The sequence below is a fragment of the Phyllobates terribilis genome, unplaced genomic scaffold (genome assembly GCF_046119375.1).
Source record: "Phyllobates terribilis strain yellow unplaced genomic scaffold, ASM4611937v1 Scaffold_3__8_contigs__length_932513732, whole genome shotgun sequence".
In the NCBI taxonomy this organism is placed as follows: Eukaryota; Metazoa; Chordata; class Amphibia; order Anura; family Dendrobatidae; genus Phyllobates; species Phyllobates terribilis.
In genome coordinates, this window is record NW_027362763.1 from 68414242 (window position 1) to 68430309 (window position 16068).

At 44.8% G+C, this 16068-nt stretch overlaps 1 protein-coding gene across 3 annotated transcripts in view; it reads right to left on the bottom strand.

Annotated features, from left to right (window-relative positions):
* Positions 1 to 15654, bottom strand: part of LOC141258820 (cytochrome P450 2K6-like) — a 66522-nt gene extending 50868 nt beyond the window's left edge. Inside the window, exon 1 of one of the 3 annotated variants that reach the window (XM_073673977.1) lies at positions 15500 to 15654. Coding sequence is in view for 1 of the 3 variants with exons in the window: in XM_073673980.1 (XP_073530081.1) it covers positions 15500 to 15502 (3 nt within the window). In the remaining 2 variants the exon portion in view is untranslated. Of the gene's footprint in view, positions 1 to 15469 lie in introns of all 3 variants that reach the window. The other 2 variants (XM_073673979.1, XM_073673980.1) reach the window with 2 other exon arrangements.
* Positions 15655 to 16068: the final 414 nt, after the last annotated feature.

The following is a 16068-nucleotide window of genomic DNA, read 5'->3' on the forward strand; positions in this document are numbered from 1 at the left end:
TTTTATTTAATACCGTTAATATCTGGAGCACCTGCTTAACATGCCCCCGATGAGTCTCAAAATCAGGTGAGTAAACCAAAATATCGTCCAGATAGACCACCACAAACCTCCCCACCAAATGATGGAAAATATCATATATGAAATGTTGGAATACCGCAGGTGCATTGGTCAAACCAAAAGGCATAACCAGACTCTCGAAATGTCCTTCCAGGGTATTGAATGCTGCTTTCCATTCGTCCCCTTCTCTGATTCTAACCAGGTTGTAGGCTCCCCTTAAATCCAACTTAGAGAATACCTTAGCTCCTACAACCTGGCTGAACAAATCAGGAATCAGATGAAGAGGGTATGGATAACAGATGGTAATTTGATTTAATTCCTGGAAATATAAACAGGAACATAGACCGCCATCTTTTTTCTTCACAAAGAAGAACCCTGCTGCCACGGGTGAAAATGAGGGTCTGATACGTCCCTTCTCCAGACTTTCCCCTGATGAAATCCTTCATGGCTTGTCTCTTAGGGCCAGAAAGTTTATACAGTCTGGATTTCGATAGTTTATCTCCGTGGGTCAGGTTTATAGGACAGTCATAAGCATGATGAGGAGTCAAATCCTGAAACCACCCCTTTCAGAAAAAACGTCCGTAAAACCAGACAGAAAATCAGGTAATATTTCCATAGAGACAGTAAATATCTAAGCAGTTCTCATGGTAGTAATCTCCCCATTCAATAATCTCCCCAACTCGCCATTCCATCAAAGGATTATGTTTAACAAGCCAAGGAATACCCAAAGCAATCAGTGTGGGAAGATTGTCCAGGACATAGCAAGAAATTATTTCACAATGAACTCACCCCACTCTCAGTTTTATATTATGTACAATCTGAGTAAATTCTTTTGGCGCCGAGTCAATGGCAAAGATGGGAATAGGTTCAACTAAAGCACAGCAAGCAAGATCATGAGTTTTCACAAACTCAGCATCAATCATGCTGACTCTGGCTCCACTGTCAACAAACACAGAAATGTTCTCGATTCTAGCACCATCCCTGCCAACAGGACAAAGTGGGAACTGCATGTTGGTAACAAATGCATCCCTTGTTTATCCAACTTCAGACTACAAAGAGTTAATCGAGACTCCTTTTGTTTAGGAATTTCAGGACAGGTCCTAACAAAATGGCCCTTTTTCCCACAAAAAAAAATACGCCTTTTTCCTGCAAATCTCCGGGGAGATGTATGATGTAGAGACACCACCTGACAGCATGGGTTCCCCTACCTCTCCCAGTACTGGCTTAACCCCAGACCATTTCCCCGGCAGAGGTACACAACCCGGACAAGAAGAAGAGAAGGTGTCCTCACCGTCTATTCCGAAGGTGTCTATCAAGAAGTATGGCCATTGACATGGCAGCCTCCAAGGACTGAAAGGTTTCATATGCTGCCTAGGCTTCTTTCAACCTTTCAGTAAGCCCCTCACAAAATTAACTTCAAAGGGCTGAGTCATTCCATTTGGAATCTGTTGCCCATCTGCGGAATTCCGAACTGTACTTCTCCTCTGACCGATTCCCCGCTGAAGGCGAAGTAGCCTATACTCTGCCAAGGCGACTCGGTCAGGGTCATCATAGATGATCATCATCCACAGACTGGTGACAAACCGAGTCCTGCGGTGAGGAAAACGCCCATGACTGAGGATCTCCCTGCAATAGAGAGATCACAATACCAACCCGATGCTCCTCATTTCCGGAGGAGTAAGGACGAAGTTTAAAATACGATTTGCATGCCTCCTTAAATATCAAAAATTGTCCCTACCTCCTGAAAGCCTGCCCAGGAGGGCAAGGCTGGTTCAGGCTGGAGAGGCCTACCTGCAAAGACACCCACATTGGCGACCTGAAACCGCTGCTGCTGCTGCTGAACCTCACAGCGGAGGTCATTCACCTCCAGAGACAGATGGTGGAACTGCTCTGCGAGCTCTGCAACTGAACCCATACCAAGGGAGAAAGGGAAAAAAAGGTCCATGCCCAAAAACACACAGAAAAAAAAAAGACCAAAGTGTCAGGTTTTTTTTTTTTCAAAATGTACTCGGCCAGCGATAATGTCACACAAGGTGTGGGAAAGTTCAACACAAAGGGAACAGGGAAAATGAGTCCAGACTTTAGGTAAATGGGGGAGTGGAGATCTCCTAGGTTGACCTAGCGTCACCCTGTCTCCCCTAACGTCCCTGTATTGGCTCTACAACAATCGCCACATGCGTGCCTTGCACTGTCTTTCCCTGGCGTATGGCTAAGGCTAGGGAAGGGAGGAGATGAGCCATACTCAATCTCCACTAATCACTATAGACAAAAAGGTTGAACAAACAGGGGGAAATTTCTTAGCTTAGCTTTAGATGACTTCAGACAAATGCGCACACGTCCTCAAGCTCCAGAGAGGTCGAAGTACTGATCTTGCTAAAGCCTTCACTAGTAGTAATAAATATCGACGGCACCTCCCTCTTAAACACAGCAGGTATTTATGCACCCATGCCAGAGTATTAATTAGCCAGAGGGAGGTAGCCACTGGATCCTAGAGACAGCCTCTAAGAAGATGCTTGTAATGTCAAATGTAGAGATCTCCTGCAACCAACTGCAGGGTGATGGCACTTCTGAAACACTTGTGACAATATGATCCTGGCTGCTGCAATCTGGACAGATTGGAGAGGGGAGACAATAGCAAAAGGAGACCTGTTAGTAATGAGTTGCAATAGTTCAGACAAGAATGATTAAGAGCTACACTAAGAGTTTTTCCAGAGTCAAAGGTAAGAAAAGGATGAATTCTAGAAATGTTTTTGTAGGTGACATTAGCGAGTCATCGATCGGATGTGTGGAGTGAAGTAAAGATCTGAATCAAATATGACACCAAAACATCAGGCATGTTGCTGGGGAGAAATGGTAGAACCACCCATGGAAATGGCAATATTGGGCATAGGTAGGTTAGTGGAGCGAGGAAACACAAGGAGTTCAGTTTCTGACAAAATCAGTTTTAGATACAGTGAAGACATAATGTTAGAGACAGAGGAAAGACAGTGACTGGAATTGTGTAGTAATGCAGGAGTGATGTCAGGAGACAATGTGTATAATTGGGAGTCCTCAGCATAGACATGGTACTGAAAAATCAAATCTACTGATGGTTTGTCCAATAGGAACAGTGTATCAGGAAAAAAGGAGGGGGCCTAGAACTGAGCCCTAAGGAACCTCGACAGTAAGGGGAAAAGGAGAAATAGAGGATCTAGCAAAAGATACTGTAAAGGAATGGCAGAGAGATAGGAGGAGAACCAGGAGAGAGAAGTATCCCTGAGGCAGTTAGAGTAGAGCAAAGGGAGGAGGAGCTGGTGACCACAGTGTCAAATGCTGCGGAGAGATAAAGGAGAATCAGCAGGGAGTAGTGACCATTAGATTTGGTTGTTAGAAGGTCATTAGAGACTTTAGTGAGGGCAGTTTCAATAGAATGTAAAGAGCAGAAATCATATTCCAAAGGGTCGAGAGGAGAGTTATCTGAGAGATAGCGGTTAGATGGGAATGGACCAAGCATTCCCAAAGTTTAAAGATGAAGGGAAGATTATAGACAGGTCTGTATTTGACAGCACAATTCTGGTCGAGGGATGTTTTTTTAACTAATGGGTGTATGCTGGAGTGTTTTAATGAGGAGGTAAAGAAGCTAGATGAGAGAGAGATTAAATAGTTTAGTTATTTGAGAGTTGACAGCTGGGGAAAGGGACTGGAGGAAATGTGAGGAAATAGGGTCGCTGGAGAAGGTAGTAGGGAGTTAAAATGCAAGGAGCTTGTTTACTTCTTCGGTGATCCAATCAAAGACAGAAAGGGAGGTAGATGCAGTGCAGAAGAGAGGAAAATGCATAATGTTAGAATATTGAGAGAAAATTTCCTGTCGGATATGGTCATTTTTTCATTGAAATAATTGACCAGATCATCAGCGCTGAGGTCGATGGTGGGGGTGGCCTGTACTTTTGGATTGAGAAGAGAATGAAAAGTGTCAGACTCATTTAGGATTGTTGGATAGTGTGTGATAAGGGTGTTGAAATATGTTTGTTTAGAGAAGTAAAGTGAAGAGTTGTACGTATTAAACATGAACTTAAAATTACTGAAATCTTTGTCCAGATTGGATTTTCTCCACAGACGTTTGGCACACCTGGAGCACCACTGGAGAATAACGTGTTTGCAGCGTGTGCCAGGGTTACCGCCGACTGTGCCGAGTTGTTCTATATGCAGGAGGTGCAATTTCTTCCCGGGCACTTTGCAATGTGTCATTATATTTCAGTGTAGAGTCACGATATCAGAAGTTTGGGGCCAATGATGACTGTAATTTCATATGTTTCTGGGTGTTAATGGCACATATATGTCTAGAAGTGTGGCAAGTGGGAGTGTCCTGAGCGAAGTGACAGGTCTTGAAAGAGAAAGAAAGAAGGTTGATGTCAGAGAGTGGGAAAGAGGATTTAGTAAAGTCATACACTGAGCAGAGTCGGGAAAAGACCATGTCCACCATATTCCCATCTTTATGGGTAGGAGAGTTATTAGGCTGTGAAATGAAGAGGAAGTTAGAGATAAAAGGCGAGTAGCAGATGGGAAGAGGGGATCAACAATGGATATGTTAAAGTCCCCCATGATGAGGGTGGGGATGTCACAGGATAGGAACTCTGGGAGCCAGGTGGCAAAGTGATTCGGGAACTGAAGGGAGGGGCCCAGAAAGCGATACACAACCGCCACTCGCAGGTATTAATGGCCAGTAAAGTCTGACAGCGTTAACCTCAAAAGAAGGAAAGATTAGTGACGGTACTTGGGGGAAAAACTGAAAGGTATATTTTGTTGAAAGGAGCACACCAACACCTCCACCTTGTCTGTTGTCAGGTTTAGAGGTATGTGAAAAATGAAGGCCACCATATGAGAAAGCAGCAGCAGGGATGGTGTCTGACAGCGGGATCCAGGTTTCAGTAAGAGCCAGAAGGTTAATGGAATTTGAAAGGAAGAAGTCATGGATGTAGGAGATTTTGTTACACACTGACTGTGTGTTCCAGAGGTACAGTTAATAAAGACAGAAGCCATGCAAGGAACTTTACTGAAATTTGTGGGGTTTCTGAGTGTAGCAGGGGAGAGGTTAAACTTACTATTACTAAATGGGCATGGTTTGGGCGAGATATCTCCTGTGACTACGAGTAGAAGAATAGAGAGAGTGAGCACATGGTTAAGTGATTTGAGAGGGCATCTCTTGTGTTGTATGGTGGGAATGAATGGATCAGTGCAGATTAAGATTGTGAAAAGAGCATAAGAACTGTACATAGGAGAGGAGAGAGGGGCTGATATGGTTCGAGTGCACAGAGTAAGTAAAAGAGCGATAGATGTGAGTGATTGCAGGAGCTAGAAGGTAAATGATACAAATACATACGTTGAATATATGTTGTAATGCTAATGACCTGGAAACAAGTTTCTTTGATGGTCTTGCACATGTTACCTGTCTCCTGCTCTGTCCAAATGCCATGTTTAACTGCACTATACTATAGTATTGCAAAATTTTCAATATATAGACAAAAATGACATTTTTCTATATAGCCATAGCATGTACTAGTCTGGTCTGTTTTAAGCTACGTTCCCACATTTTTGACTCTGCATATTTTTGCTGCTTCAAAAATGCTGTGTCTTACAGTTCAAACAAAGTGGAGGGGCTTTATAGAAATCTAATGCCCACTGTGTTTATTTTTAACACCGTGTAAACTGATTTGCAGTGCGTTTTTAAAATTCACAAGATGACGATTTCTCTTGCGGGTGAGCTTAGTTTTCTGTGTTGATTTTCCCCATAGAGTTACATTAGATGTAGAATATCTGCAACAAAAACACACATGCGCTTTTAGTGTGTTTCCGTAGCATAAGAAATGCATGTGATCCGCGCCTAAGTATTACAATAAAGTTTTGTCAAAGCAAAAAAACAGAAAGTATCAAAAACCAAGCAGTTTTATTTATAGCATGCCACACCAAAAACGTAAAAAAAAACATGTTAAAAAAACGCAATGAAAAAACAGAAGTAACCTAATTTAAATAATAGAATCATAGCAGCTAATTGAATTATTTTGGGATTTTTTTTTAAAGTTCCTTTTATTGCTTTTGCTGTGCTACTTTTTTTTTTTCATTTAAATAGGTGCAGAAATTCTGCAGCATCAAAAATGCACCAAAACCTCATCGTGAGAATGTAGCCTTATAGAACAGGCTAGTGCATGTCATTAGCCGTCCTCCAGTGTGCTCCTTGCTATACACACAGAACCTCTGCAATGTGCGGACGTGACTGGCTTTTCTGATCAGATTTGTCCATGGTCATCTTTTGCAGTCTCCTACTCCAGGGCACAGAAGACACTTGTCCTTCATCCCTGACAGCCCAGCATAGATGTGCTCATAAAGTGGAGTCTGTGATTGCTGACAGGATGAGACCCCACTGTGTGCTGTGCCTGTTACTGCATAAGGGGCCTCTCCTGACTACTTACAGGGGCTGTGGGTAATGTCCAATCTGAGCCACTAAACACAATTGTCTCTTCCTCTATCACAATTCCCTCTCTGCTCCTTCTGCACGCCCTGCAGTGGTGAGGTGAGGAGGGTGTCCTGTGTGCCATGGATAGAAGCCTTCACACCCCTTTCATGAGGATACACATGAGGGAAGAAACCACCTCTCTCACTCCTCTCCCGTGGATCGAGCTGTGAGGATTGTGACTGCTTCTATCCAAAGCACACAGAAGACTCTCCTCCCTCTTCACTGTAGGCCATGCAGAAGAAGAAGAGATGAAATCATACAATATGACTGTCAGGCTTAGCGTGAGCAGCTTCTTCCCTGTGATACTATTTTTCCTACCTCATAGATCCAGAGGTAGCATCAACACAGAGGAGAGGATGGAGGCCCCATCAACACAGAGGAGAGGATGGAGGCATCATCAACACAGAGGAGAGGATGGAGGCCCCATCAACAAAGAGGAGAGGATGGAGGCCCCATCAACACAGAGGAGAGGATGGAGGCCCCATCAACACAGAGGAGAGGATGGAGGCATCATCAACACAGAGGAGAGGATGGAGGCCCCATCAACACAGAGGAGAGGATGGAGGCCCCATCAACACAGAGGAGAGGATGGAGGCATCATCAACATAGAGGAGAGGATGGAGGCCCCATCAACACAGAGGAAAGGATGGAGGCCCCATCAACACAGAGGAAAGGATGGAGGCCCCATCAACACAGAGGAGAGGATGGAGGCCCCATCAACACAGAGGAGAGGATGGAGGCATCATCAACACAGAGGAGAGGATGGAGGCATCATCAACACAGAGGAGAGGATAGAGGCATCATCAACACAGAGGAGAGGATGGAGGCCCCATCAACAAAGAGGAGAGGATGGAGGCCCCATCAACACAGAGGAGAGGATGGAGGCCCCATCAACACAGAGGAGAGGATGGAGGCATCATCAACACAGAGGAGAGGATGGAGGCCCCATCAACACAGAGGAGAGAATGGAGGCCCCATCAACACAGAGGAGAGGATGGAGGCATCATCAACACAGAGGAGAGGATGGAGGCCCCATCAACACAGAGGAAAGGATGGAGGCCCCATCAACACAGAGGAAAGGATGGAGGCCCCATCAACACAGAGGAGAGGATGGAGGCCCCATCAACACAGAGGAGAGGATGGAGGCATCATCAACACAGAGGAGAGGATGGAGGCATCATCAACACAGAGGAGAGGATGGAGGCCCCATCAACACAGAGGAAAGGATGGAGGCCCCATCAACACAGAGGAAAGGATGGAGGCCCCATCAACAAAGAGGAAAGAATGGAGGCCCCATCAACAAAGAGGAGAGGATGGAGGCCCCATCAACACAGAGGAGAGGATGGAGGCCCCATCAACACAGAGGAGAGGATGGAGGCCCCATCAACACAGAGGAGAGGATGGAGGCCCCATCAACACAGAGGAGAGGATGGAGGCCGCATCTGGAGTCTTTTGCAGAGCAGCCCGGCCCCCATCTGTCTGCAAATGACTCCGGTATGGGCCACTTCCTCTCTTACTGTTGATGCTGCTGCTGGCTTCGGGGCCCCTGTGCAGTTACACCTGCTATACTGGCTGTATGTCCACCCTTGGCTTTCAGGACAATGAGCCTCTGTCATTGCTCCCAAGAACCTGAAAAGGTTGCTGGAAAGAATAATATCCTGTCCCTCGAATCACAGTCTTCGTATTCCTGGAACAAGGGTTGCATACCCAATGAAAGAACCTATAGTTAAAAGTCCACTTCCCTCCTGCTAGATGTCATTTGTGGAATTTCTTTACAATTGGAGTATATGTCTCATGGATATAGCAGAGAGTTTTTCTACCAAGTTTGCAGATGCATAGGGTTTCTGAGCTGATTAATTGATTAATTTTCCTATTCATAATTAGAGATGAGCGGTGTTCGACTAGAACTGTTCGCCAATCTCAAATTCGAGCTGTTTTGGGCGGTGTTCGAGTTGTTCGACGAACCCGAACGATTTGCAAAAAATTCGGCTGTTCGAGGTTATGTTCGATAACTGTTTGTGCACCAAAAGCGTGTCCTGCATGTCTGGCGCTATTTAGAGCACCAATCATGCAGGGATTGTCTGCCACTCACTGTAATGCCACAGCCATGGTGGTTGTGGCATTACAGTGATTGCCCAAATCGATGGGAACAGTGTCAACAGTGAAACATGAAAAGCCGGCAATTCAGCAGCGGCATACACCGGTACCCGACAATTTAGAACCGAAAGAATAGAGCATCACACATAGATTAGATAGATATAAACATGTCAGCCACATATATACGAAGTACAGTGACAGTGCTGCTTACTGTACTTGTCATTTAGTGTAAAGGATTTATCAAAAAAAATAATAGTGTTTTCATGCACCGTCTCTTTAAAAAAGCCGGCCGGCAATTCAGCATCTGTACCCGACAATTTATAACAGACAGAATAGAGCTTCACACATAGATTAGATAGATAGAAACATGTCAGTCACATATATATGAAGTACAGTGATAGTGTTGGTTACTGTACTTGTCATTTAGTATTAAAATAAAGGATTTATTATTAAAAAAAATGGCGTGGGGTTCCCCTTAATTTTAGGCTCTAGCGGAGGTTAAGCAGACGGCTGGGGCAGATGTTTGAAGCCTGGGAAGGGGGTAATACCCACGGAGCTTCCCAGGCTACTAATATCAGCCCCCAGCTGAATACCTAGCCTTTACTAGCTATTAAAATGGAGGACCCCCCCCAAAAAAATGACGTGGGGTCCCCCCTAATTTAATAGCTAGCAAAGGCTAGGCAGACAGCTGGGGGCTGATATTAGTAGCCCAGGAAGGGAGCCATGAATATTGGCCCCCTCCCAGGCTAGAAACACCAGCCGTCAGCCGCCCCAGAAATGGCGCATCCATAGGATGCGCCAATTCTGGCACTTAGCCTCGCTCTTCCACGCTGCCCTGGTGCGGTGGCAGGGGGTAATAGGGTTGGGGTTGATGTCAGCTTATAATGCCAGCTGACATCAAGCCCAGGTTAGTAATGGAGAGGCGTCTATAAGACACCCCCATTACTAACCCCATAGTCAAAGTTAAAAAAAACACAAACACCCAGAATAAAGTCCTTTAATTGAAATAAAGACACAATCCTTTATTGTTCTAAATTAAACCATACTTACCGTCACGCCCATTCCAGCTGAAGCCAACGATCTCCTGCAATAAAAGAAAAATAATAAAGCAACCTCATCCTTACCTTTCCATGGTTCCCACGACAGCTTCAGCTCTGCTACATCGAGATGACAGGCTGGACCGCAGCAGAACGCTGCCATCCAGCCTCTCATCCCGCAGACACTGAGAAGCGCAGGCTTACTTGCGCTGCTCAGCGTCTCTCTGTGACGACATCCAGATGAGCCGAGTTCATGTCCAATGAACTCGGCTCACCTCATGCACGTCACTGACAGCGTGGGAAAATTCTCACGCTGAAGCGGTGAGTGCAGGAGAATTCTCCCACGCTGTCAGTGACGTGCATAAGGTGAGCTCATGTCCAATGAACTCAGCTCACCTCCTGCACGTCACTGACAGCGTGGGAGAATTCTCCTGCACTCAGCGCTTCAGCGTGAGAATTCTCCCGCTGAAGCGCTGAGTGCAGGAGAATTTTCCCACGCTGTCAGTGACGTGCATAAGGTGAGCTCATGTCCAATGAACTCAGCTCACCTCCTGCACGTCACTGACAGCGTGGGACAATTCTCCTGCACTCAGCGCTTCAGTGTGAGAATTCTCCCACGCTGAAGCGGTGAGTGCAGGAGAATTTTCCCACGCTGTCAGTGACGTGCATGAGGTGAGCCGAGTTCATTGGACATTAACTCGGCTCATCTGGATGCCCTCACAGAGAGACACTGTGGAGCGCAAGCAAGCCTGCTCTTCTCAGTGTCTGCGGCATGACAGGCTGGATGGCAGGGTTCTGCTGCGGTCCAGCCTGTCATCTCGATGTAGCAGAGCTGAAGCTGTCATGGGAACCATGGAAAGGTAAGGATGATGTTGCTTTATTATTTTTCTTTTATTTCAGGAGATCGTTGGCTTCAGCTGGAATGGGCGTGATGGTAAGTATGGTTTAATTTAGAACAATAAAGAATTGTGTGTTTATTTCAATTAAAGGACTTTTTTCTGGGTGTTGTGTTTTTTTTAAATACTTTACTAGAAATTCATGGTGGTCATGTCTAATATTGGCGTGACCCCATGAATTTCGGGCTTAGGGCCAGCTGATAATGCCAAGCTGGCCCTAACCCCTTTATTACCCAGTGAGCCACCGCATCAGGGCCCTGGATGAGTTGGGTACAGCGCCAGAAGATGGCGCTTCTATGAACGCGCCATTTTCCGGGGTGGCTGCGGACTGCAATTTGCAGCGGGGGTGGCCCAGAAAGCTTGGGCCTCCCTGCGCTGCGGATTCCAGCCCCCAGCTGCCTAGTTGTACCTGGCTGGACACAAAAACAGGGCGAAGCCCCACGTCAATTTTCTTTAAATTATTTCATGAAATAATTAAGAAAAAAAGGGCTTCCCTATATTGTTGTGTCCGGCCAGGTACAAATAGGCAGCTGGTGGTTGGGGGCAGCCCGTTCCTGCCTGCTGTACCTGACTGGACACAAATATAGTGCGAAGCCCCACGTCAATTTTTTTTAAATTATTTCATGAAATAATTAAGAAAAAAGGGCTTCCCTATATTGTTGTGTCCGGCCAGGTACAAATAGGCAGCTGGTGGTTGGGGGCAGCCCGTTCCTGCCTGCTGTACCTGACTGGACACAAATATAGTGCGAAGCCCCACGTCAATTTTTTTTAAATTATTTCATGAAATAATTAAGAAAAAAGGGCTTCCCTATATTGTTGTGTCCGGCCAGGTACAAATAGGCAGCTGGTGGATGGGGGCAGCCCGTTCCTGCCTGCTGTACCTGGCTGGACACAAATATAGTGCGAAGCCCCACGTCAATTTTTTTTAAATTATTTCATGAATTTCCTGAAATAATTTAAAAAAATTGAAGTGTGGCTTCGCACTATATTTGTGTCCAGCCAGGTACAGCAGGCAGGAACGGGCTGCCCCCATCCACCAGCTGCCTATTTGTACCTGGCCGGACACAACAATATAGGGAAGCCCTTTTTTTCTTAATTATTTCATGAATTTCATGACATAATTAAAAAAAATTGAAGTGGGGCTTCGCACTATATTTGTGTCCAGCCAGGTACAACTAGGCAGCTGGGGGCTGGAATCTGCAGCGCAGGGAGGCCCAAGCTTTCTGGGCCCCCCCCCGCTACAAATTGCAGTCCGCAGCCACCCCGGAAAATGGCGCGTTCATAGAAGCGCCATCTTCTGGCGCTGTACCCAACTCATCCAGGGCCCTGGTGCGGTGGCTCACTGGGTAATAAAGGGGTTAGGGCCAGCTTGGTATTATCAGCTGGCCCCAAGCCCAAAATTCATGGGGTCACGCCAGTATTAGACATGACCGCCATGAATTTCTAGTAAAGTATTTAAAAAAAACACAACACCCAGAATAAAGTCCTTTAATTGAAATAAAGAGACAATTCTTTATTGTTCTAAATTAAACCATACTTACCATCACACCCATTCCAGCTGAAGCCAACGATCTCCTGCAATAAAAGAAAAATAATAAACCAACCTCATCCTTACCTTTCCATGGTTCCCACGACAGCTTCAGCTCTGCTACATCGAGATGACTGGCTGGACCGCAGCAGAACGCTGCCATCCAGTCTGTCATCCCGCAGACACTGAGAAGCGCAGGCAAGCTTGCGCTCCTCACTGTCTCGCTGTGACGGCATCCAGATGAGCCGAGGTCATGTCCAATGAACTCGGCTCACCTCATGCACGTCACTGACAGCGTGGGAAAATTCTCACGCTGAAGTGCTGAGTGCAGGAGAATACTCCCACGCTGTCAGTGATGTGCATGAGGTGAGCTCATGTCCAATGAACTCAGCTCACCTCCTGCACGTCACTGACAGCGTGGGAAAATTCTCCTGCAATCAGCGCTTCAGCGTGAGAATTTTCCCACGCTGTCAGTGACGTGCATGAGGTGAGCCGAGTTCATTGGACATGAACTCGGCTCATCTGGATGTCGTCACAGAGAGACGCTGAGCAGCGCAAGCAAGCCTGCGCTTCTCAGTGTCTGCGGGATGACAGGCTGGATGGCAGCGTTCTGCTGCGGTCCAGCCTGTCATCTCGATGTAGCAGAGCTGAAGCTGCCGTGGGAACCATGGAAAGGTAAGGATGAGGTTGCTTTATTATTTTTCTTTTATTGCAGGAGATCGTTGTCTTCAGCTGGAATGGGCGTGATGGTAAGTATGGTTTAATTTAGAACAATAAAGGATTGTGTCTTTATTTCAATTAAAGGACTTTATTCTGGGTGTTTGTGTTTTTTTTAACTTTGACTATGGGGTTAGTAATGGGGGTGTCTTATAGACGCCTCTCCATTACTAACCTGGGCTTGATGTCAGCTGGCATTATAAGCTGACATCAACCCCAACCCTATTACCCCCTGCCACCGCACCAGGGCAGCGTGGAAGAGCGAGGCTAAGTGCCAGAATTGGCGCATCCTATGAATGCGCCATTTCTGGGGCGGCTGACGGCTGGTGTTTCTAGCCTGGGAGGGGGCCAATATTCATGGCTCCCTTCCTGGGCTATTAATATCAGCCCCCAGCTGTCTGCCTAGCCTTTGCTAGCTATTAAATTAGGGGGGACCCCACGTCATTTTTTTTGGGGGGTCCCCCAATTTAATAGCTAGTAAAGGCTATGTATTCAGCTGGAGGCTGATATTAGTAGCCTGGGAAGCTCCGTGGGTATTACCCCCTTCCCAGGCTTCAAACATCTGCCCCAGCCGTCTGCTTAACCTCCGCTAGAGCCTAAAATTAAGGGGAACCCCACGCCAATTTTTTTAATAATAAATCCTTTATTTTAATACTAAATGACAAGTACAGTAACCAACACTATCACTGTACTTCATATATATGTGACTGACATGTTTCTATCTATCTAATCTATGTGTGATGCTCTATCTTTCTGTTCTAAATTGTCGGGTACCGCTGCTGAATTGCCGGCCGGCTTTTTTAAAGAGACGGTGCATGAAAACACTAATATTTTTTTTAATAAATCCTTTACACTAAATGACAAGTGCAGTAACCAACACTGTCACTGTGCTTCTTATATGTGTGACTGACATGTTTCTATCTATCTAATCTATGTGTGATGCTCTATTCCTTCTTGTCTAAATTGTCGGGTACCGGTGTATGCCGCTGCTGAATTTGCCGGCCGGCTTTTTTAAAGAGAGTGTCTTCTGAGCAGTTTGTCAGCTTTTGGACACCTTTGCAGGTGTTTTCTATGTGTTTCTATGTGTTTTTGTTTGCCTGCCATTGGTTTTAACGGTGTTCGACGGTGTTCTAAGGTGTTCGACGAACAGTTCGACGAACAGTTCCTCGAACATCCCGGTGTTCGACGAACCGAACCGAACCCGAACACTACGGGGGTGGCTCAACACTATTCATAATAACTTGATGTGCTCCTAAATAGGTTGATTGGATGTTAAATATTCAATTAATTCAGCTTACACCAAATTATAGTGAATGATAAAGGATAATATTTTACTTAGGGAAAATCAAACTCGCCAAGCAGGAGGCACAATCTGCCTATAAAGGAAAAGGTTGTTCTTTCTAACCTTAACATGAAGCTTATTTTTGGGGAATTGAAAGTAAAGAAAAAAAAAAATACAGTGACTGATTTTGCCATGTAAGTAATGAATAATACAGTCATGGGCAAGCGTATTTTCTCTCATTTGATCAAACTCTGTGATTAGAATGATTGACCCTATTCTTTCAGAGTGTGATCATAATGAGATCCGGTTCTCTCAGATGAGAAGAACATAGAGAAAAAAAATGTCTGCATCTTCTCCACTCTGTTAGTCCATAGAAATTGGACTGCACTCAGATGTCATCCGAGTGCAGTCTAATGTTTTCCATGGACTCATTGACTTGAATAGATGAGAGCAATCCAAATATCAGATCAAACTCTAGCATGCAGCAGTTTTTTTCTTGGACCGGCTGTGTCCAATGAAAAAATTGGACATGTGCACGGCCTCATAGAATAACATTGGTCCGAGTGTGATCCAATGTTTTGTCAGATTGCACTCAGACTAAAAATACAATTGTGCACGGGCCCATAGAGTGAGAAGGTGGTCTAAGGTTCTAGACGGTCTACAGTTGACTTCTGCTTTTATAGTGGCTGGGTAAAAAATTTGATGTAAGCTTCACTGGAGATCTAGAGAAGTGAAGGTCTAGGGTATTGGAAGTGTTATTACTCACCGCAAAAGTGGTCTTGGGTATCAAAGAAGCTATTGCCATTTCGCCTCCTTGGTGGTTGAGGGTCATGATGAAGTGGAATGTCATCAAAATAGCACATGAAGTTTGATAAATGTTTATGCTCTTGCTTTGTTTGAGTAAAATGTTGCACTATCCTTTCAGTAAGCTCTAACGTTGTCGCATATTAGTCTTCAACTGCGGCCAAAAAAAAATATAGCCATATTTTGTACTCTAAGCTAATTGAGTACAATAGATGAAAAACATTTAAAAAAATTACATTATCAAGCAAACCTAAAAAATGATGCGGACTGAAAAGATGTGTGTGAAAATGGTTCAAAAGCCATAATGAATTTGTTGCAAAAATAACATAAAAACAACAAACTTATTAAAACTATTTACATAGCCCCCCCCCCCTTTACCCTGCAAGGGATCTCAAACATTGCCCCCTCCATAGTTCTGCTACAGCATTATACATTAACTTTAAGATGTCCTTTCATTTAAAATGTATAAAAATGTAACATAAACTTTTGTATTTATGACAGTTGTCGTATTTTTGAAACATTTACTATAATTGTATAGATATTAGTAGGAGTTGTGCTTACCATATAGATATTAGTAGGAGTTGTGCTTACCATAAGGTGTGGTGGATACAGCCGGCTGACTTCTACACTCTGTATCTCTGTAATGAACTTTATGCCTTAAAAAGTTAATAAACTCCACCTCTGAGAGAATATGTAATCCTTCTACTGGCCTCACCCGGTTACTTCTGACTCCTGTATATCAACAAACATTACATAACAATGAACATGATGTACAGTGCCTACAAGTAGTATTCAACCCCCTGCAGATTTAGCTGGTTTGATAAGATGCAAATAAGTTAGAGCCTTCAAACTGCAAACGAGAGTAGGTTTTATGAACAGAAGCATAAATCTTACAAACCAAAAAGTTATGTTGCTCAGTTGAATTTTAGTAAATTTTAAACATACAAGTGTGGGTCAATTATTATACAACCCCTATGTTTAATATTTTGTGGAATAACCCTTGTTTGCAATTACAGCTAATAATCGTCTTTTATAAGACCTGATCAGGCCGGCACAGGTCTGTGGAGTTATCTTGGCCCACTCCTCCATGCAGATCTTCTCCAAGTTATCTAGGTTCTTTGGGTGTCTCATGTGGACTTTATTCTTGAGCTCCTTCCACA